The 23,677-nt window shown below is 35.1% G+C and overlaps 1 protein-coding gene across 4 annotated transcripts in view; it reads right to left on the reverse strand.

The window, feature by feature from the left end:
• LOC149775705 (uncharacterized) overlaps positions 1–23,677 on the reverse strand; it is a 222,168-nt gene that overhangs the window by 70,321 nt on the left and 128,170 nt on the right. Inside the window, exon 8 of one of the 4 annotated variants that reach the window (XM_089943712.1) lies at positions 8,562–12,364. The exons of the other annotated variants lie outside the window; for them this stretch is intronic. Coding sequence (XP_089799838.1) covers positions 12,347–12,364 — 18 coding nt within the window. The 3' untranslated portion in view covers positions 8,562–12,346. Of the gene's footprint in view, positions 1–8,561; positions 12,365–23,677 lie in introns of those variants that run through there. 4 annotated transcript variants of the gene reach the window in all.

Raw genomic sequence — 23,677 nt, forward strand, 5'->3', positions numbered from 1 at the left:
AACTTTGCTGAGATGCATCACCTCCATTTGCAATTTTCTTTTGAATGATGCCACTAAAACACTGGTTTGTTCCTTAGTAGTTTCAAGACTGGTCTATTGTAATTTATTTATATCTGGTTTGTCTTAGTATCTACTACAGAAACTTCAAAATATACAACTGCTAGGATAATACCAGAGTACCTTCCCCTTATTCTGTAACCTTCACTGGCTTCCAGTTTGATCCACAATCAAACAAGAAATCTGTCCACTATGCTACATTTCATTTCATTGTCTGGCTCCAGTCCAATATACCCAAATGTACACCCCCCATCTGGAAGCTTATGCTGCTCTTCTGACCCTTATATTCTCATTTGTTCCCACCGTTAAAACGAAGTCATACAAGCATTCTTTTACATACCAGGGCCAAGCTACATGAATGAATTGCCCATTAATCCTAGACACAAGGACACTGTGATCTCATTTAAGAGTGCTCTTAACACATTAACCCCTGGTGACGAGTTTACATGGCAGGAGGTAGTAGCCTACTGCCGAGCTCTGTAGTGTCAAGATCATTTAGGATACACTAAAATGGGTGGTATTATAGAAAGGTAGACCGATGTAGCTCTACAATGATACCAAATAATCTGGAATTTCAAGTTGCACTACAAAATACTGAGGGGAACACCTCATTTTTTTGGACCCAATTTTTTTCCTACCCAAAATTTGTCTATGGTCGGAATCCGATTTTGTGTCCGTATTTTAGACTTTTAGGTCTCAGATCTAGGGCAGACCAGTCTGAACTGCAAACTGACAGATGAACCTTTGCAAAAAGTAGGATAAGATGGGCATTTGGAATAAAGAGTGGTCTCGATACGAAAATATTGGGTACATTAAGCACAAACAAAACAAACCTCCAACTTTTACCTTTCTGTTCATGCGCGAGCCAAATAGCCAATGAAAAACGATGTTTCTAACACAATTAGGCAGTATGTTATTGGAAGATCACCTGGAAGTTGGTGTTTTAGGATGTATTCAGAAATAGCTTTCAAAATGTGCTTCCTACTCGAATTTCAGGTGAAAACAACAAAAGCCTCCAGATTTAATGTGTTAAAGCTCACCTATTTCAACTACAGGAATAGACTTAAGACTTAATAATGTTTACTTCCTTAATTATTTTCTGCAAGTTTCACTTTTTAATTTCATGGTAATTGTTTTTGTAACTTGTCATATATGTTTTTATGTGATATCTAATGTAAAGAGCTGAGAACTTCTAAAGGTTAAGTCCACATTATTATTATTATTGTTGTTGTTATCATTATTATTATTGTTATCATTATTATTATTGTTATCATTATTATTATTGTTATCATTATTTTTATTATTATTATTGTTATCATTATTATTATTAATTCTGACACTGATTTAATGCTTTAGGTCAAAGTGGTAAATAGACATCAGGGCTGTGAAGCACATTCCAAAAAAATTCATGACATTCTATGCTTGTTTCAACAGCCAGCTTTAACAAAGCATTCTGTGATTTGGAAATGAACACTCAGTAAGGGACATTTTCAAGTTCTGTGAAAAAGATGGGGTGTTTGCTTATTAAGGCACGTGTGTATATTAGGCCTAATATGATATGAGAAGAAGAAAAAAAGAAGAAAAAAATTCTATCATGTCCAGATTTCCAGATTTTGTCCTCCAAAAGGTTCAATGCTTACACAGTAAAACACTGATTATCCAGCCTGTTTGGAAGACATGAATGTTATCCAGCCTGTTTGGAAGACAATAATGTTATCCAGTCTGTTTGGAAGACATAAATGTTATCTAGCCTGTTTAAAAGACATGAATGTTATCCAGCCTGTTTGGAAGACATGAATGTTATCCAGCCTGTTTGGAAGACAAGAATGTTATCCAGCCTGCTTGGAAGACATAAATGTTATCCAGCCTGTTTGGAAGACATGAATGTTATCTAGCCTGTTTGGAAGACATAAATATTATCCAGAAGACTGGTGAACTAACCAGAAACAATTATATCAAGACCAAACTGTTAGATCCAAAAGAAATCCAGTTAGGTAAGATGACAGGCAACTGACGTCTAAATATTAACATTTTACTGTATTTTGCACATTCCCAAGTTCTGATTGACTAGATATATTTTATTTATAACAGTATGCATTTCCTCTTTACTCAATACTATATTTGGCAACAGTCATTACATCTGTACCTGGACACTACTGCCATGAGTCAATGTCATATGACATCAAATGATGTTATGTGATGTACAAAATATTTTATTGCCTTCTCCCTTGGCAAATGTTTGTGTGTAATGTTGTCTGGTGGAGTACAGTGCCCATGCTTTGATGTAGGCACTACACCCCACCAGACAACACTGCCAGAGAATGATACCCTCTGGATAAGGCAACTAAAGAATAATTGCATACAAAAACAATGGCTCAGAATTATACCCCATGTGACACAATTTTACCTCACACAACTACTGCAGCTGCAATGTCTAACCAATGCAAATTCCTATGCCTTTCTATGGAATCAATTTTAGTTGTGTTCAGTTATAATTTGAGATGATTTATTTAACTAAAATACTATTTTGGGATTAATGTGAATTCAAAGAAATTCTGGATTATATCATTGTGAAACAGCAAGACTATTGGTATGTCAGTACATTCAAGACCATTGGTACATCAGCATATTCAAGATTAGAGTTCATTTGGAATGTTCTATTCTTTTGGACTTGGGACTTAATTCACAATACTGTAAGTTCATTTAAATTTTCACTTTGTAATCAAGAGAAATAAATCATATGTTGAATTTTACCAAATTTGTTTTTTTTTCCAGTTACTTAATTTATGTCTGTGTGTGTGTGTGTGTGTGTGCACAAGTATGTATGTACATGTATGTACGTTTAATAATGCATTCTTAAAGTGCGTTTAATAATGCATTCTTAAAGTGCCAAGGAAATGCTAGGAAGCAAATTAGTGAAGGCAGAAACCTTGCCAAAATATACAGAAAGACCAGCCTCTCTTACCAAAAGTAAATATGCAAACATAGACAAAAAGTAATATCAATTTTTGTGTGCAAAACCTCCCTGAATAGGCACATAAATCAAAGATGAAGGTAAACAAGAATACCATGAATAGCATACACCTGCCTCATGTTTAATAGTCCTCTACGCAGATAATGGACATTTATTTGCGGGAATTGCTTTTTATCATTTTGTCTCTAGGAATTTAACTTTTAACCTTTTTTTTAATCACAAAGATTCTTCCTTAACCCAGATGAGACTGCTCCAGTGGCCTAGTGGTTAGAGCGTGTGCCTCAGATGCAGGAGGTCGTGGGTTCAATCCCTGACTGAGTCATACCAAAGACTTACAAAAATTGTACTAACAGCTGCCTCACTTGGCACTCAGCATTAAGAGGTTAGTGTTAGGACTGGTCAGCCTAGTGTCAGGATAATGTGACTGGGTGGGACATCATGTCTGTGACATGATGGCCCAGTGCTAGGCATTAATATAATCTCCACACTGCAGACATTGTAGCGATATGACTGAAAAATTGTTAAAGCTACATTAAAATCCAAATCACACACACACTTAACCCAAATGTAACATATCCACCAAGATTGGTCCTGATCTGTGATGAGGAATTAATGTCATTGTGTGAAAACTATTTCTCTTCCTCCAGTCCCAGTACCCCGACACCTTTTGAGCCCAGAATCAATAGGCTACTTCTTAAATACAAGTGCCTGTCTTGCACAAAATCTTGTAATGGTATGCAATGTTCAACTAATGCAATTGTGCAATAGTTTGTTTTCTCAGTTCAGTGACTATGACGTTTGATCCCCAAATCAACGGGGTTCTTCCTTACCCCAAGTCATACGCAAAGTCCTGTAATGGCAGACAATGGAAACTTGTGTTATTGTGCCTAAATTATTTTTCATGGCTATTCCTTTTCCATAATATACTCTGGAAAATGATGAAATATGATGGAAAAACATGGAAAACATGGAAAACCCAGGAAAACTATGGAAAAATGAAATATTCTGCCGAATTTATCATAGAAACCCTGGACACTGTGCATGAAAAATGCTGGACATGCATGGAAACTGCTGGACATGCATGGAAAATGCTGTACACACATGGAAAATGCTGGACATGCATGGAAAATGCTGGACATGCAGCTGGACATGCATGGAAAATGCTGGACACACATGGAAAATGCTGGACATGCATGGAAAATGCTGTACACACATGAAAAATGCTGGACATGCATAGAAAATGCTGGACATTTTAGACATTGAATTTTTTCAGCATGGAAAACCCTTGAAAATGCTGGACATTTTGGACTCTGAATTTTTTTCAGCATGGAAAACCTTGGAAAGGTATGAACAGTTTGGACTTAGAATGTTTTTGACAAATTTCCACATGGAAAAACCCTGGAAAAGAACTTAGTCAATTTTCAAGATTGGTACTTAGAATTATTTTTAACTATGTAAAGAAAGAGCAATCATGACTAAACTGCGCTGCAAAACAGATTTTCCAACTTGAAACTAAACTGTTATTTCAAACCTATGATAAATATATAATACTAGAATTGTCCAGGATTTTCCAGCCAACCCTGGACATAGCCTGGAATATTAGTCCAAATATTACAGCGATTTCCATGCTAGTATTTTCGTGTTTTCCATCCTAGAATTTTCCAGAGTTTTCCAGGATACCCTGGACATAGCCTGGAATAATAGTCCAAATACTCCAGCGTTTTCCGTGCTAGAATTTTCCATCGTTTCCCAAGCTAGAATTGTTCAGGGTCTTCCACCCTAACCTGGACAGAGGCTGGAATATTAGTCTAAATACTTCAGCATTTTCCATGCTAGAATTTCTCAGCATTTTCCATCATTTTTCATGGAATATGATGGAAAATCTACAGCTGGGTAATATTCTTTAGTCAAAGTGACCTAGATATTTGACCTGTTTTACCCAAATTATTCAAAAGAGTTTTCCTTTTTGCAAGTACAAGCCATCCACAACATCTGGCAACTGTAGATGATCAACAACTTGAGTTATTGAATTAAAAAAGTTAGTAACAATCATACGGAAAACATAACATGTGCCATATAGCTGGCATATAAAAAGGTTCAACTCCTTCACGTACATGCTTGAGCATTTTCTATATAGTCACATTCTTTTAAACAACCCTCAGCTGGAACAGCATCATGGGATGCATAACATGGAAATCTGGTTGCTTTCTGGTTGTCTAACCTCTTTTAATATGCATTTGGCCTAATTAACATCCCAGTCAGACGGACAGATGGACAATATAAAATGAATACTCCTAGTTTTCTTACAGTGCAATTACATGATGATGATGCAGCACAAGTACAGTACAGTTTCACTTTTATTGTTAAGGCAGGAAAACTTGTTTTCCTTTCTGGTTCTGGAACCGATCGCTTGAAGCAGTTGGCATCTGTTTACAGCCAATAACTCTTTTCAATGTTTACACAAGACTGTTTAATCATCTGTTCATTTCTTATGTGAATGTTAGCTAAATAAATATCATAAACCTGTAGAGCTGATGTCATCAAGTAGACCAATACTCTAGCGTCAGTGAATGTCTTAAATAACAGCAAATGCATATCATAAACCCACATTTTGACTGCAAGAATATGGATGAAAATTGAGAAACATTAGCAAACCCAAATAGAAAAAAGCTCATTCTAAATGGATTCTCCTCAGAGCTATGCAGGAATTCTGTGGAATTGTTATAACTCCTTATATTAATATTTAAGTAACTCTTGTTGAGGAAAACAAAACTTGATGGAGGTCCATAGTGAAATGGAAGTAATTCAGCAGAATTCAGTAGTGACACTATGCAAATAAATCTAGTTTTGTAGTGGAAGATAAAGAAATACCTTGGCCTTGGCAGGTCTCCAAGAAATTTAAAGAAGTTTTGCTGAAAATAAATCTCCACAGAATTTTTTGTGGTCATTTTGTAATGTTCCAATTTGTATTAACAGTTTTTCTGAAGGAATTTACTCTGAAATGATTGATTATGGCATACTATACAGTTTGCAATATAAATGTATCACTTAAAATTGTAGCAAAAACTAATGACTTCAACATTTCAATAATGACAAACCTATCTATCTCGACAGAATTTACTAGACTATGATTATAAACAAGCAAGCTGGAAAAATTAGTCTAGCAAAGAGACTAACACTCTACTAGCTTAAAAGAATATCAAGGAGTGTAAAATAGATCCATTTCTTCTTCTTATGTACTTAGCACTGAAACCATCTTTAATATTCTTGATAAACTCCAACATACCAAATTTGGTTATAATACTATTTTCTTATGTTTGAGTTCACATTTTCACAAGACAGAGATACTAGAAGTGACCTTTGTACCTGAACCCTCATATCATGGATAGAAGATTACATAAACTTGTCTCAGAGAACAGTATATCCACATGCAAAGTTTGTTTAAATCTACAAGTAATAGTTTTAAGAAAGAAATCAAGTTATTGAAGTGATCCCATTCAAGATATTCTTCAGTTATATCCACAAACTAGGTTAAATTATTTTTTAAAAATTGGCACATACGTGTATATGCATGACCTGAGTTTAATAGCCGACTGTGTATGTACTAAACACTCTAAATTTAATGTGCAGAAATCATTATTTTCATACATGACCATGCCATCTGAACATTCAAACCCAAAATCTGTTGGTCTATTTTTTATTACCCATAATGCAAGCCACCCACAAAGTCTGATCAAGGAACCAAATGCAAAATCAAATCTTTTAGCCAGAATTAATGCTAGTGTGCAGAAACCAACTTTCTTTCAGCCATACAGATGTTGTTGTTTGTCCATTTAATCCATAACTTATAAGTTTCTTCCATATTCCAAAAGCATAATCTACAAAGTTTGGAAACTGTACATGGTGGAGAATTTGAGACATGATGCAGAAACCATTTTCTTTTGATATAATGGGCTTGACTTTTGACCTTTGACTCAAGCTGCTATATTTCTACCTTACTGAATATGCAAGGTATCCAAAACATTTGGTAACTGTAAATGATGAAAAACTTGAAATACTGTACTGGAACCATTAGTTTTCCTTGTTATACTGGAACCATTAGTTTTCCTTGTTGGAGTGGAACCATTAGTTTTCCTTGCTGGAGTGATCTTAACCATGACTTTTTGACAATTAAGTCAATAGGTTTCTTCCTCACCCCACATGCAAGTTTTCTGTAAATGTTGGTAATTGTAGATAGTAGAAAATATGAGTTATTACGAGGAAACTTTTTGTTTTTGCTGTCAAAATTACCATGACTGGCCTTACTGGATATAAGATTATCACTATTTTCATTTAGTACCAACCAGATATAATAAGAAGTTTTCTGGTGAAGTCTACTCACGTACCCTTGCCAATCAAGCCAAAATTTGAACCCAGGTGGACAGAAGTGATATGAGAATAATTTATAAAGGTGAGTGCCTTTGGCCACTTGGCCAACCAGAGCCCCTTGATACAGATTTCTAGATGGCCATTGGCACAACCATATTGGATATCACATCAGCACACATTTTATTTAGTCCAACTAGACACCATATGATGCCGTCAAGTGAAAAGAGATGATATGACTTTCCATTTAGGAGGAGTAACAATAACAAAGATTTTAAAGCTGGTTCCTGTGTTGCTGTGTGTCCATACTGGATGCCATATCAACACCTATTCATTTGGGACCAAGTAGACATCACAAGTCTTGCAGCAAAAACCACATGTTAATATGAATATCTATATGGAGGAGTAGCTATAAGATTTTCAAGATGGCCACTTTGGTGGCAAATTGGATGTCCAGGGAACACCATTTTAATTTATGACCAACTATAAATCATATTAAGTCTTCTGGTGAAAACCCGATGTTAATACGACCATCTATTCAGAAGGCGTTTTTCTCTAGTAATAACAAGATTTTCAAGATGGTCACTTTGGTGGCTCTATTGGATGTCATATTGGAATCATTTTCAATAAACATCCAACAAAATATTGAAAGAAGTCCTTCAGTGAAAACCCCATGCTGATGTGACAATCCATTCAGATGTAGTTGCAATAACAAGATTTTCAAGATATCCACTACAGTGGCTAAAATGGATGTGCGTGTTGCATAATGTTTGGGATCAACAAGACCAGAGGATGAATATGTGTGTGTAAATTTCAAGGAAATTGTCTACACAGTTAAGGAGGAGTAGGGATACCAAACTTGTCCTAAAGGATGGACAGATGTCAGACGATGGTCAACAGACCATCTCCTAATAAAGACATTTGATACAGTGAAATACTTAAAACATGTGGAAAAAGTAAACTTAATTAAAAGAGATGTTCTGTAGTTAAAGCATATTTACTATGCATTTACTCTTCCATTTATTAATATGTGCAGTTAAAAAAATTGACAACAATTTTATGTAAAAGGCACAGTAATAAAGATAATACATTTATAAAGTTTTGCGCTAAAATCTTTTATGGTTGTGGACATATCAGTCAGCATTTTACAATCAAAAGTTTTTGAAATAAGACAATATACTTTTAAATAGAGTTAAATCAACATGAGGTGTATCTTGCTGCAAGAAAAAGCTAAATGGCAATCATTATACATGGACTGAACTGCAATCTTCAACTTTAATTTACTTTGCGTTTACCACGCTAGAACAAGGGCCTGATTGCATTCACCTGGCTTACACAATTTAACAGTTGACCATTCACTAAGTAGACTTATGTAGCAGTGTAAGAATACATTATGTAAACTATCTTCTAAACTTTACATTACGTTAATTGTACATGTACCTATTTTACTAAGTCCTGATAGAACTTCTATCTGAAGACGAAAAAATAAATCACATGCACTTTCTTGCTTGTACTCAAAATCTTCCAAAATGTTGATGATAATAAACCTAACACAGACCAAAATTATGGATAAAAAGTGGTAAGAAGTCAGAAAATCTGATGCAAGATCACCTTGCTAATATGTGTCAATCTTACTCAGTAATGAAGCACTCCAAGATCCTGTTGACAGAAGCAAATACATGTATTCCTATTTTAATCAATACTGGATCATTACAATGGCTAGGGTGGTAATAAGTTCAGATAATTAGATTCATTATCATCTAATAATTATGCATAACAATCTCTGTCTGTGGCATAATTTTTAATTTACATGTACTTATGAACCTATGAATTCAGGAGCCACCAAGATTACTTCAAAGGAGCGTAATCCTTAGATTAGCTTCAACTATTGCCCTTCCCCCCATGTAAGCCACCAAGAGTGTGACAGTTGACACAGAGATAAATTCAACTGATGAGAACAGACCAATCAGATATAGTTGGCTAGAGGGCTCAAACAGAATGGGGGCATGGTCTAAAATTTAAGTGGGAACAGACATCATTTGTGTAGGAAAACTTAACTAAGATTTTAGTGTGCTGGAAGAGTACAGAAGTGCGAGTCCAAATCAGATCACAGTGTCCTAGGAAATGAAAGATGTGTGGGTAAGTGAAATCTAAAGAAAGAGGACTACAAGATTCATAAAGGGGAATAGGAATTGGATTTAAAAGATTTGAAAGGTAAGACAATATCTTGGCCAAATTTTGTACTATATTTAATTAGACTGTGTTACCTTCAATTGCTGTAAATATGTTTGAGTTATGATGTTATTTGTATTTTTGTTTGAGTGCTTGTGTTAGGATGTTGATTTGCATTTATTAGAATGATTGTGTTAGGATGCTGATTTGCATTTATTAGAATGATTGTGTTAGGATGCTGATTTGTATTTATTAGAATGCTTGTGTTAGGACGTTGATTTGTATTTATTAGAATGCTTGTGTTAGGATGTTGATTTGTATTTATTAGAATGCTTGTGTTAGGATGTTTATTTGTATTTATTAGAATACTTGTGTTAGGATGTTGATTTGTATTTATTAGAATGATTGTGTTAGGATGTTGATTTGTATTTATCAGAATGCTTGTGTTAGGATGTTGATTTGTATTTATTAGAATGCTTGTGTTAGGATGTTGATTTGTATTTATTACAATGATTGTGTTAGGATGTTGATTTCCATTTATTAGAATGATTGTGTTAGGATGTTGATTTGTATTTATTAGAATGCTTGTGTTAGAGTGTAGATTCGCATTTATTAGAGTGTAGAAAGTGGTGATCGATGGTTATGCAAATGTAGATTTCTTAATTATTATGACACAAACAGTATGAACGATTACTTCATTAATAATGTTGTAGGTTACCATATAGGAATATATCAATATTTCAATGCTGTGTGTGTTACCATATTCATAGAAGTAACATTATTGATATGTAGTGTTGCAAGGCATGTATGAGTTATGTAAGCAGAGATTTGTGGTTGTATGTAAGATCTTGCAAGTTTGTTGTAAGGCCCATTAATCTTGTGGAAGGTCTGTAAGAGATTGATAGATTCCTGAAAGATAGGGTAAGAATGCTAGAAATTATGTCCCTTGTATCCCTTGAGAAGCTTCCAGGGTGCATGCATGAGATGGCACAATAGTAGAATTATAAGGAAAAAGGAAGGAGAGAGGAAGAAGAGGTGGAAATGAAAGAAAGAAGGAAGGAAGGCATGAAGGAGAAAGATTAAAGAAGATTATTAGAAGGGACAAAACAACAAAACACTGACTCTCACATGTTGATAATAAAATTCCAAATGATGAATTAACATGTTAAATGGGAATCGCTTTAATCCGGTCAATTACTATGTCTACTGTTCTAAGCAGAAATTGAAGTCTGTATGTTGAATATATTAATTAATTTGATTCTGTACATTTTATATAGTTTTCATTTACTGAATCTTCAGTTGTTATATGCATATTTAGAGCATCAGCTTTCCTGACTGAGGGCTTGAAATTTGTGAATGCACATCTTCAGTATTATTTATAATACTGTAGCTGGATTGTTACAGTCGATTTTGGTCATTATAGATGTCACCCAAGATATTGATGTTATAGGCATTTATTCATAGTTTCATCAAAACCTGACCTGAAATCTGGCCTTTAGAGTGGTAACAATGTCATTCAATCTCATGCATGATTACTGCATTATTATGCATATATCTTAGCCATTATTGAACTCATAAGAGAGTTTTGGTGCCTAGATTCAAGATTGGATTGAAATCAGATTAGAAGTATGGACTCCTGAGTGATAACAAGCAACTCTTGATGAACAGATGCATTATGAATCATGCATGATGGATGCAGTGCCATCTCACAATCTCCCTTGGACTTGTGGAAGGGTGAGCTTAAGAAAACTCAGATGAAAATAATGCCCACTGTGAAGTGCCATCAAGACCATGGTTGTCATCACATCATAATAAATTAATTGAGGATTCAAGGACTAGATGATGTGTGATCAATTACAGCAATGTAAGTAACAATTTTAGGTTACTGAGACCAAATTAATTCAGGGCCCTGAGTGGCTGAGTGGTCTAAAGCGCCCTCCGTTATGGATCACTGCCATCTCACCTCTGTCTGTGCCAGTTCGAGTCTCGGATTCAGCCAGAGTGGGTATGTGAGAAAGCTTGCCAGTAGCTTCTCGTGGGTCGTGGTTCTTGCCGGGGTTTTCCCGGGTTCTTCCTCCACTATTAATACTGGCCGCCATGTATAGCCTATCGTGTGCTGAAAAATGGCGTTAAACCCCACAACAACAACAACCAAATGAATTCTTAAACCTTGAATTATAAAGTTGCAGGAATAACATTAAAAATTAAAACCGCAAGTATTTCACTTGAATGATGAATCATTGTTGTTTTATAAGAATCTGTTCCTTGAACATCTAGCTGAATGTTTATCCACCAAAATTTACTAAGATGGTATTATGTCCAAGTCTCAACGAGACATTCAAAATTATTCAAATCACATCAGAAAGAGATAAGGATGTTCCAAATGTCAGGATTTTGTTATGCAGAAATAAGATGGATATCCGAGATGTTCCAAATGTCAGGATTTTGTTATGCAGAAATAAGATGGATATCCGAGATGCTATTTTGCTAGAGCTACTAATAAATTGTCAAGTGTCCATTTAGGGATCATGTTCTGGTAACTCATGATGCTTATGCTGTATCAGCCAATTAGATGAAGTCTTACATCTTTACATTTGGGAGACTGGGCAGTGTGGCTAAACAGCATCTATGTGTGCTGAATTTGATTCACTTTCAGATTTCTGAATGCTACATCTCCAGGGGCTAATTAAAAGGCACCAGAATCTGATCCCTAAGCAATCACTGTCAGATCTTCATGTAGGTCAGGGAAATCAAATTTTAATCAATTGTCCATGGTATTCAATGGTCAACCATGATCTGCAATGAGATATGGAAAATATCTGAGGCTAAGTGAAACAACAAATTTCAAGTCAAATAATTCATTTTTACAACAAAATGTCAAGTGAGTTACACTATTTTTCCACCAGAAAGAGCATAAAATATACCACTTCAACAATAATCTATATAGTTTCTTCCACAAACAACAGAATAAGGAATTCTGCTTCTTGCATCAATAGTGAAATTAAACCACAGCTATCACAAATGAGATAAAAATTTGTCCTCCTCTACCAACTAACAAAAGTACACAGTTACCCTACTTTTCATATTCAAGACCACTCTAGTGGCCTAACTGGTTAGAGTGCCCACCTTGGATGTGGGAGGTCACAAGTTCAAACCCAGGCCAAGTCATAACAAAGACTTATAAAAATGGTGCATTGCTAGGCACTCAGCATTAAGAGGTTAGTGTTAGGACTGGTTGGCCTGATGTCAGGATAATATGAATGGGTGGGACATGATGCTACATGCCCCAGTGCTAGACATACTTATAAACTGTCACACTGCAGACATTGTAGTGATATGACTGAAGCATTGTTAAAACTAAGTCAAAAATGTAAATCTCACTCACACAGACTTTTGATATTCAAACAAATGTAAGCCATCCAACTTCTGTCACCAAACAAGTATGCTACCCCTGCCACTTGAAAGGATACCTTCCCCCATGTTGATAAGTTGTTCTACTTGGTCCACTAAAATTAAGAATGAGGGTCTTAACATAGATACTCATGGCAGAGTGTTCAACTGTGTATTTGATTTTGATCAGACTGATCTAGGACTAAATCTGACTTAAATCAATGGCAATACAGTGACATTTGAATGATTCTAACCAGTTACATCATCAATGGCAATACGGGGCCCCAAGTGGCCGAGTGGTCTAAAGCGCTCTCCGTTATGGACCACTGCCATCTCACCTCTGTCTGCGTGGGTTCGAGTCTCATATTCGGCCAACGTGGGTATGTGAGAAAGCTTGCCAGTAGCTTCTCGTGGGTTGGTGGTTCTTTCCGGGCATTCCCCGGGTTCTTCCTCCACCATAAATACTGGCTGCCATGTATAGCCTATCGTGTGCTGAAAAATGGATTAAACCCTACAGCAACAATGGAAATACAGTGACATTTCAATGATTCTAACCACTGACATCATCACACTGGCAATTCTAGCAGCTAACCTGTTATATATAGAGAACTGGTTTGTCAGAAGCAATTAAGTTTGAAGAGAGGATAAGACTTAGGGCAGAAATCAGTTGAAAGTAAATTGTAGAGCACTGATGTACAGATCCCAATACATGTATATACATTCTGTTATTCAATACAGTCTACATTCCCAAGAAATTATTAGTTTTGTCCATGGCCAAAGTGTCAAACAACATCAGTAAAATGGTTTTATACTTTGGTAGACTTAAGAAGGCAATATTTCTTTCTTAAAATATTGATTATTGCCACACAATATGATTTATTTTATATTCAAGTTGAAAGCCTGTGATTATGACAATACCATTAGAATGACTTTTTGAAATAATCTATCTTTATGTCTGTCATATTTCAAGCAGTGCCACAGCAATTATATAAAACTGTCAATATTATTTTTTCTTCTGCAACTTCAGTGCTTATATTCACATAATCAGCAATATCAACTACCAAAAACAAACAGTATTTCTTCTTTGATCAGCTGAAGGACTCATGGTACTAATTCAGTTCTCATAGTAAACCTATGTAAACACCATGATATTAAAAATTCAATAACTTAAAATTTTTGAGTGCTCATGATCAAGCCTATATTTATCAGTATAGATGAAAACTGGATGTCAGCTTCTGTGTAGAGGAAAGGATATGAGCCATGGCATTTTCTGGACCTGCATGTGTTTGAAACATGTGCTTTCAATTCTGCACCAAACAGTCAGGTGCTAATTTTAGTAATGAGTGTTCCAAACTCAAGACTGTTAAAGGACTGAAATTCCATCAATAAAACAATGTCTCTATTTTTGTTCACTTACAACTAGGATAAGCTCTCAAAAGATTCTTTTTCATAAAACATAACTTACAATATTAACCAATCTTGGTCAGCCAAACCCATATATACTCTATTTTAGGTTCACCCATTTCCAGGCTGGTTCCCATTTTTCCATACCATTAGTACCATGTGTCCTGAAGGGTAGGTGGGTGAGGCTACCTTGCAAATTTTTAAAAGACTTTCTAATGATTTATTGAAATTTAGTAAAAGAGACTGGTCTATCATCAAGGAGTATCACAGCTTAATACATTTCAGTGTATATAACTGAATTATTAGAGAAGCAAGATAACAACATGGGTCATATTTGCCATATATTTCTGCATATAGCAATTAAGAAATGATGTCCTAACATTTTATTAGAAGGAGTAGACAATACATAATAACATTCAAGAATAAAACTAATTTTCCCCCATGTTTCAGACTGACAATTCTTACAACTCTATGGACTTAAAGTAACAGAAAAGATCAAAAACTAACAAGTTTTGTAAAATCCAATAAATAATTTACTTCCATAAAATATAAAGTCAAACTGTAAAAATAAATTATATACAGTATTGCAAATTAAATCTAAAATAATACTAGAATATTTAACACAAGTCTAATCATTTAAGTTCTGAATAAACTTTTGTGGGATTCTAAAATAAATTCTATGCTGGCAGTGTCAATGTGCCTGATATGGCCTGAATAGTAATGATGTGCCAACAATCTTTTTTCGAATCACAATAATAATATCCAAGAATATAACCTTGTTTGAATTTCACTATAATTCCATGTCTCTATTTCCAAGAATGTTACTTTATATGAGCACTGTGTATTTCCAGTGAATAAATAATTTGAATAAATAAATTCCAGCCCAAACAAAATACTGGACACAACTATAAGACTGATTTCTGTTTCAGATGTTACTGCAGGAATAAATAATTTTTCCAGTTAACAATATTTTATATTGCTCTACCTTATGTAGCTCACAATTAGCATTTTCTAAAAAAAAACTATTACCTAATAGATAATTTCATTTTAGAAGGTTCCAAATGATTAAAATATAAAATATTAGTTATAATGAGAAGGTCTGTGACTAAAATTATAATAAAAAACATGGTAAACACAATGTTCTTGTCTGAGTTCAAGATAATAATCCTAATATTTATTCTTCAGTCCAAAAAAAGTAAACACTATTGTTTACAAAACTGTCACTGATTTTGGGCAAACCTAACAAACAATGCAAATTAAAAATACATAAAACAGTATTTAGTAAATATAAAAAACACAGATTTATCCATATGCACAATTCATTGTTGTACATGCCAACAAAATGGTTCCATTTGGAAGAAGCTTGATTTAGTGTTCATAAAAGTAGTGGCATTTAAGCATTCTTAATTCATTCTTTTGAAGGAGTTGTGGCTCAGTGGTAGAATGCTGACTCACAACACAAAAGATGTTGTTGTTGTTGTTGGGTTTAATGCCATTTTTCAGCACACGATAGGCTATGCATGGCGGCCAGTATTAATGGTGGAGGAAGAAACCGGGAAAACCCCGGGATAAACCACCGACCCACGAGAAGTTACTGGCAAGCTTTCTCATATACCCACATTGGCCGAATCCTAGACTCGAACCCATGCAGACAGAGGTGAGATGGCAGTGATCCCTAACGGAGAGCACTTTAGACAAAAGAATGCAGATTTGAGTCATTCCATCAGTTTAGCCAAGGTGGGCTAACTTATGTCCTTGGGTGCCATTCTACTCAAACTGTTTTGGAACTAGTTATATTAGGGTTGCTGTACCAAAGAACACCATACCAACCCAAAACAACTCTTACATTCATGGGATACCAATGTTTGTGAAGTTTATGGCTGCTACAACTATGCTATTAATAACCAGCACAAAGTAGTTTTGGCATTTCTGTCAAAAGCATATTTTTAAAATTAAGTACCAATTAAAAGGTATTTTTCTTGCAATACCACACAATGATGCCATAAAACTATATAAATTTACATTATTTATACAATAAAATCTTGTAATTCTTAGCCCTGCACATCTGGCTATCACTCTAGTAAAACACCAACAGGAGGATAACAAGCAAAATATGATACGCCCATCGCAACAGCTTTTCCCTACTAATGACCATGAAATTTGATTCAGAGACTCAGCTCCTGTATCAGAAGGTGTGGATCATTAAAAAATCTTTGCTGGTTTAAAAATTGTTCCTGTTCATTTATAGCAGGCATTAATGTATATTTGCCCTTGCTCTAACCTTGACCTTGAAGGTCATGGCTATGGTATCTGACACACTGTCTAGTCTTGACAAATAAGTGGCTAAGGTTTCATTATAATATCTAAGTGGTTTAAAAGTTGTGCTCCAGAAAAGGATACAAGTCAGAAGTAACTGTAACCTTTGCTTCAATCACATCACTATGGTACTTGATACAACTGATATAAAAATTATCTAAAACTGGCTAATGCTTCATTAACATATCTTTAATGGTTCTAAATTTATACTTTAGACAAGGATATAAATCACACACACACATACACAAACACACAACGCCCCTCCCCCACCCCCCACAGAATTGGATGCATGACTATGGTAAGATCACACAACAGAGTCATGATATGTAATTTGTCCAAGCTTAATTACAAGTTCTCCAAGCATTACAAAGTTATGAGCCAGACATGCAAATGTTAACTGATGTACAAACAGCACTGTTACCATAATGCCCTAACTTCAAGATGGGTACATGCAAAGAAGATAATTTATTTAAAACCACTTAACATTAAACTGGGTTCATCATGTCCTGTTTAACTTGATACATTTTAATTTGACTGTTGTTTCAAGTTTCATACTTATAATTTCATGCCAAAATTGTCCAAGATATTTCAGAGCACTGCTTCTTTATCATAAACTTGAGGCCTGTGTACTGCTGACCATTATACAAGTCATGACAGGAGCATTGAAATAGTCATTTTACAATGAGGCATATATTTGCCTGGGTGAGATAGACACAAAGACAGAGAAGATCCATGTTTTGAATTTGAATATTACTAAGGAGACAACTTTGCTAAAATAGTGAGTAAAACTTCCCTCTAAAAATTTTTCCTCCAGTGTCTGAAGTAAATATTACAACTCACTTCAAATTTAAATTGAAGTCCAAGTGTTTATCTAAATTCTTCTCTTGAGATTTGTTTGATTCAAATCACAGTGAAGAATTAATCAAGTGGCTCCATGTAATATGAAAGGTAACATATTTCTTCACAAAAGCAGTGGGAAAATCGATGAGTAAATCTTTCAAGTGCTGCTAAGAATATCTATCATGGGACCAAATAATGTTACCGGACAGGTTTTCACAACATTCAGATGATTTTCATGCAAAATCTAAATGGAAAGCTTCTGTTACAGGTTGTTGTCTGCCTATAAAGGCTGTATGAGTTTAACAATGAAGAATAAATCAGTTACCAAAGGTACACAAAATAAGCATTCCTACTTCAGTACATCAAGCTGGCACAAGTGGCAGTATTGAAAGCAAGAGCAAAAGCAATGATTATAGAACACTTTTATGAATGAAATCTGATGGTCAAATGCTTTCTTTATTATTCTAATGCTGAGTGGCCAAGTGATCTAAAGCGCTCTCCGTTATGGATCACTGCCATCTCACCTCTCTCTGCGCTGGTTTGAGTCTCGGATTCAGCCAATGTGGGTTTGTGAGAAAGCATGCCAGTAGCTTCTCATGTGTTGGTGTTTTTTTCCAGGGTTTTCCTGGGTTCCTCCTCCACCATTAATACTGGCTGAAATGTATAGCCTATCGTTTGCTGAAAAATGGCGTTAAACCCAACAACAACAACTACCTTGACACTGAGATTCAAGTTTCATTTAAAAACAGGTACTTGATAAATACAGCTACAGAAAACCAAAGTGCTTGATAACATGTCAATACAGCTATCCCTCATTATTACGTCCTTCACTGTGATGTAATTGCAGATATACTATGATACTGCTATGGATGCCGTGACCAAAATTTGACCATTATACTTGAATTGGTCTTAAAATGTATGACAGTATGGGCTGAAAGAAAACATGAAGCTTAGCATCACATCCTTATTTCCTGTCTGTTACATTCCGGTTTCCTGTCTGTTACATTCAGGTTTCCTGTCTGTTACATTCAGGTTCAAAGGACAAAAACATTCAATAAGGGTCCAACAACTTTATATAAAACTAAAGCTGAAATCCCCAAAGTCTACATATAGTCTTGCTTAATTGGCGTCTCTGAAATTATCTTGATGCTTTGAGTTAGGATCTTCGTTCAACCTAGCCATGTTGTTATAACATCTGAAACTCACTGCAAAAATATTTATCACTGCTCCTTAGTCAACTTGACTCCCAGCTTAAGATCAGCATCACCTTTGCCAACTTTCAGTGGAAAACCCATCTTTTTCATCTACCAGCATTACCAACAACATAGCATCCTATTCACACAGTAAGTTTAGGTTATTGTACCATATCTATGAGGAAAAGATACTTGGTAGTTAATGTTGTTTACCTTTCAAACCACATGACAAGGTCCTTGTCATTGTGCTTTCATTTTGGGTGAACATGATGGCAAGGGATTAAGGATTTCATTCTTTGGGCTAAATTCCTTTGTTTCCATGTGATGATCATCCAACATTCTGCCTGTTCAACAGATTATCTTTGACAAGAGTTCTGATGTCACCTAACTTCAGATTCACATCCTGCACCACCACTACCTTCCTGACATCCACTTCTCCCCATAAAGAAAACTACCCTAGTACAATTTGCATTGGCCCTTGAACCAGCCCAATGTACAATATGTAAAAGGCTGAAAATCCAGTTTCTTCTTGTGTGACTTCATGACATGCAAATATTAAGCATGGCATGGCAACACTGTCTGAAACATTTTTATTTGCCAAATAATTTAAATACTACTCCTTTATAATTGACTGGTGTTTTAGTCATCATCCCATTCCTGACATTTATGAAGACATTCATCACATTTCTTTTCATTCAAGCTATACTGCCAATCATACATTGTAAACTAATGCTGTTGGCAACTATGGAACCAAATTAATGTGTTATAACAAGGGAGAGCTGTATGTCTTCATCACTACATCTCTGTTGTCCATATCTCATGCCATTACTTTATCTAATACAAACTGACCAAATGAATCACCTCTCTGCTCAAATTTCACCCAAAAATTGAAGAATTATTGATTCTGCCCCAGTGCATTTTTTTTCTATTTAAAACAAATTTTGGTTTTCTACTTGTTAAGATTACAATCTGTGAATTTATTCCTACGATACTCAGAACACTGATATCCTTGCCATCAAATGAATTATGGGTAACTGCATAGTGCTGTACTGATACTTCTGCTTTTAAGTAAAGTACTTGCCTTAGAATGCATCATGGTGGCTGATTCTTGCTATTCCAATAGGTGAAACTGAACCTGTAACCTTCTTGTCACAAAGTCCAACACCTTATTATCAATGAGCCACTGTGGCTCCAGGAGCTGTACTGAACAGCATGGATATCCTGATGCCACATTACATATCTAAATGTGATATTTATATGTTTATTATTGTCCTGAAAAAAATCTGCTAGCCTAATGATCGTAAGAATAAACATACCAATATAAACCAAGATTCATTTACTTGTTCAAATATGAAACAAAGATAAAATACTGACACAAACTACTGAACACTAGATTAAAGTACAAAAGACATAGTTAGTCTTTATTCAAAATGTTCAATCGCAAATAGTTTCTTAGTTCAAAGATACCAAAGCAATCTGAAGTGGGATAATTGTCCCTCATTAAAATTACAGTTATAACGACACGTATCATTAAGCAGTAATATACAGAAGTACAGATGGATGGATGGGTCATTGGATGGATGGACGGATGGATGCATGGATGGATGGATGCATGCACGTATGCATGTATGTAACCTGCACGTTCAATGACTCACAAACCCACTTACAACATGGTGTCCAGCATAGATCACATTATTTAACAAAGAAAATCTAACAAAAATTGGACCCTATGTGCTGAATGTGAAGAAAATTGCAATCCAAATTGGTACCGGTAAATGAAATTTTAATTTATCTCATTTTATTGTCAAAAATGGCATTTTGTGCACAAAAAGTTAGAATCAACACCATGAAATTCAAGTTTTAATAAGAAATCACATTCTGTAAGATTTCTCAATACATTAAAATTAATAATATATGGCAAAAATAGCATTCAATGAAAAATTCTAGTAAATGTTATCAAGTGGTAACATTGAAAGAATAAACATTTACTACTTATGTCTTGTCAAGAGGAATTCATGTTTAAATCTTTCAATTCTGTTTCAAAGGAAACTATAGTCATGGCATATTCTCTTCTATTAAACATGAAAAGAGTCAATCAACCATCACATCGATACCCACAAAAACTTCTGTGAGAACGTAATTAAGTGCCAGCTGTGTTTTGATCTACAACTTGGGGAAGATCTTGTTGCATTTTAAAAATCAGTCAAAAGAAACGTGTTGTTTAATCATGTTAAGTATGTCATATAAGGGAGGGAAAACAGTTCAACTCCTTCTCAGATAAGCTCGTGTGATCACTATTGCATCTCAAAATCAATCATTTATTTGACCAGTCAAACATGGTTTCAAATATTATCTGTGTATGTATGTGTGATTTGGACTTTTAATGTAGCTTTAACAATTTTTCAGTCATACTGCTATGATGTCTGCGGTGTGGGTCATCATGCCGCAAACAATTTGTAGCATAATGTCCCACCCAGTCACATTATCCTGACAACAGGCCGACCAGTCCTAGCACTAACCTCTTAATGCTGAACGCCAAGCAAGGCAACTGTTAGTATTTTTATAATTCATTGGTATGATTTGGCTGGGGTTTGAACCCATGATCAAATAATATCTATTTAACATCATTAAACATCATTAAATTAAATATATATTAATCAGTAATGTATTTTAATCATTTGTAAATGTGATCATGGAAAGCATGAAGGAAACAACTGAAAGGCTTGCTTGATGAATGAAAAGTTTGCAATAAACTCAAAATTGCCAAGTTGACACTTCGAGGCTGGCTCAAGGATGAATAGAGATTTTGGATAATGTTGACACTGATGATACATTCAAATGAAAATGGGCACAGACTGCAAACAATACAGAATTAGATGTTACTGTAAACACCTGGTTCACACAGCAAATCTTTGGAATAGTTCTGATGGCCCCCGCATAGAAAATGGTATGGATAATGACTCTGATTTCATGACGAGCCATGTTTGGCTTTGGAGATTCCAATGCAGACATGGAATAAAACAAAATTTGTTCTTGGGAGAAATCTGATCAACAAATCAAGCTATGAAATGTGAAGTGATATTTGTCAAGTGTCACAAACTGCAAAGATTATGTTGTTCTCTTTGCATTTTATTACTTTTACTTTTGTATTTAGACACATTAAACTCATGTTTGATAATGATTAGCCATTGTAAATTTATTTTTGTTGCATTCTACTGTAACTAAATCTATCTATCAATCAATCCAGTGACAGAAGAATAAAAAATGAAAACAACACAAATTTTGGCTTTGTTGTTTCTTAACACATTAACCCTTGGTGATGAGTTAACATGGCAGGAGGTAGTAGCCTAATGCAGAGATCTGTAGCATCATGGTCATGCATGATACACTAAAGTGGGTAGGATTATAGAAAGGCAGACTGATGTAGTTCTACAATGATACCAAATAATCTGGAATTTCTAGTTGCACTACAAAATACAGAGGGAAAAACCTCGGTTTTTTTACCCTATTTTTTTCTACCCAAAATTCACCTGTGGTCGGAATCCAATTCTGTGTCTGGATTTTAGACTTTTTGGTCTCAGATCTAAGGCAAAGCGGTATGAATTGCAAACAGATAGATGAACCTTTGCAAAAAGTAGGATAAGATGGGCATCTGGAAAACAAAGTGGTCTCGATACAAAAATAATAGGTCTGTTTAGCACAACATAAAAAAAGAAATCCAACTTTTACCCTTCTGCTCATGTGCGAGCCAAATAGCCAATGAAAAATGATGTTTCTAACACAACTAGGCAGTATGTTGTTGAAAGATCACCTGGAATTTGGTGTTTTCGAATGTAGTCAGAAATAGCTTTCGAAATGTGTTTCCTACTCGAATTTCAGGCGAAAACAACAAAAACCTCCAGGGGTTAGTGTGTTAAAAATGAATGTCTATCTTTTGGAGAGAAAAAAATAAACCTCATTTAATTTTGAACTGACAATAAAACTAGAATGTATCCAACACGAAAAGCAGTGATGATGTACACAAAATGTTTTGTGGTACTCCAGTCAAATGTAGAAAAGCCATGTAGATTATCATATTAATGATCTATTCAATATAATTTATCCTGAAATTAAAGGTAATTTATTAAGAAATACAAAATACAACATTATAAAAAGATATTAATTCACAGTTAATTTCAACAAATAAAACGAATATTCAACAATGTAACCTGCCACCCCTACTCCTGATTTGCCTCCCTCTGTCAATTTCCACCCCTTTTTTAGTTTCTTTAAAAGGTCCCTGGTAACTCACACCATTGATTATAGTGCAGTTGATTTTTTTCTTGAGCATGTGTTATCATGGGAGTGGTGTATGTATGTATGTATGTATGTATGTATGTATGTATGTATGTATGTATGTAGTATGTATGTATGTATGTATGTATGTATGTATGTATGTATGTATGTATTGCATTATTCAATGCCCAATCAGTAGGACCACCAGAAAAGCACACAGGAATAGTTAATTTTATCAAATATCAGAATATCAACGTCTTTTTCCTGACAGAAACATGGCTAAAAACATCAGACGATAAGCCCAAGTGCGCGGATCTAACACCCACCGGTTACTCCATCAAGTCATTCCCCCGCCACTCTTGCGGAGGTGGAAATGCTGTCATCACAAAGAACTCCATGATCAAAAGTCTTAACCACACCACAACTTTCAATTTCTACCACACATCATTTGAACTAGTACAAACCACACTCACATTGGAGCAAAGGTCAGTCCATTTTTTCTGCCAATACCGGCCTCCTCCTAGTAGAAAACACAAGTTGAATAATCTCTCTTTTGGAGCAGTTTCCGAATCTCCTGGAGTATGGAAATTCGATAGGTGGCAATCTGATTATTCTTGGAGATTTCAACTTTCACTTTGACTGTCCCGGAAACCCAAACACATCAAAGCTCCTAAATTCCATTAATGTTTTC

The sequence above is a fragment of the Sinohyriopsis cumingii genome, chromosome 19, assembly GCF_028554795.1.
Source record: "Sinohyriopsis cumingii isolate HCF-2022 chromosome 19, ASM2855479v2, whole genome shotgun sequence".
NCBI classification, from domain to species: Eukaryota; Metazoa; Mollusca; class Bivalvia; order Unionida; family Unionidae; genus Sinohyriopsis; species Sinohyriopsis cumingii.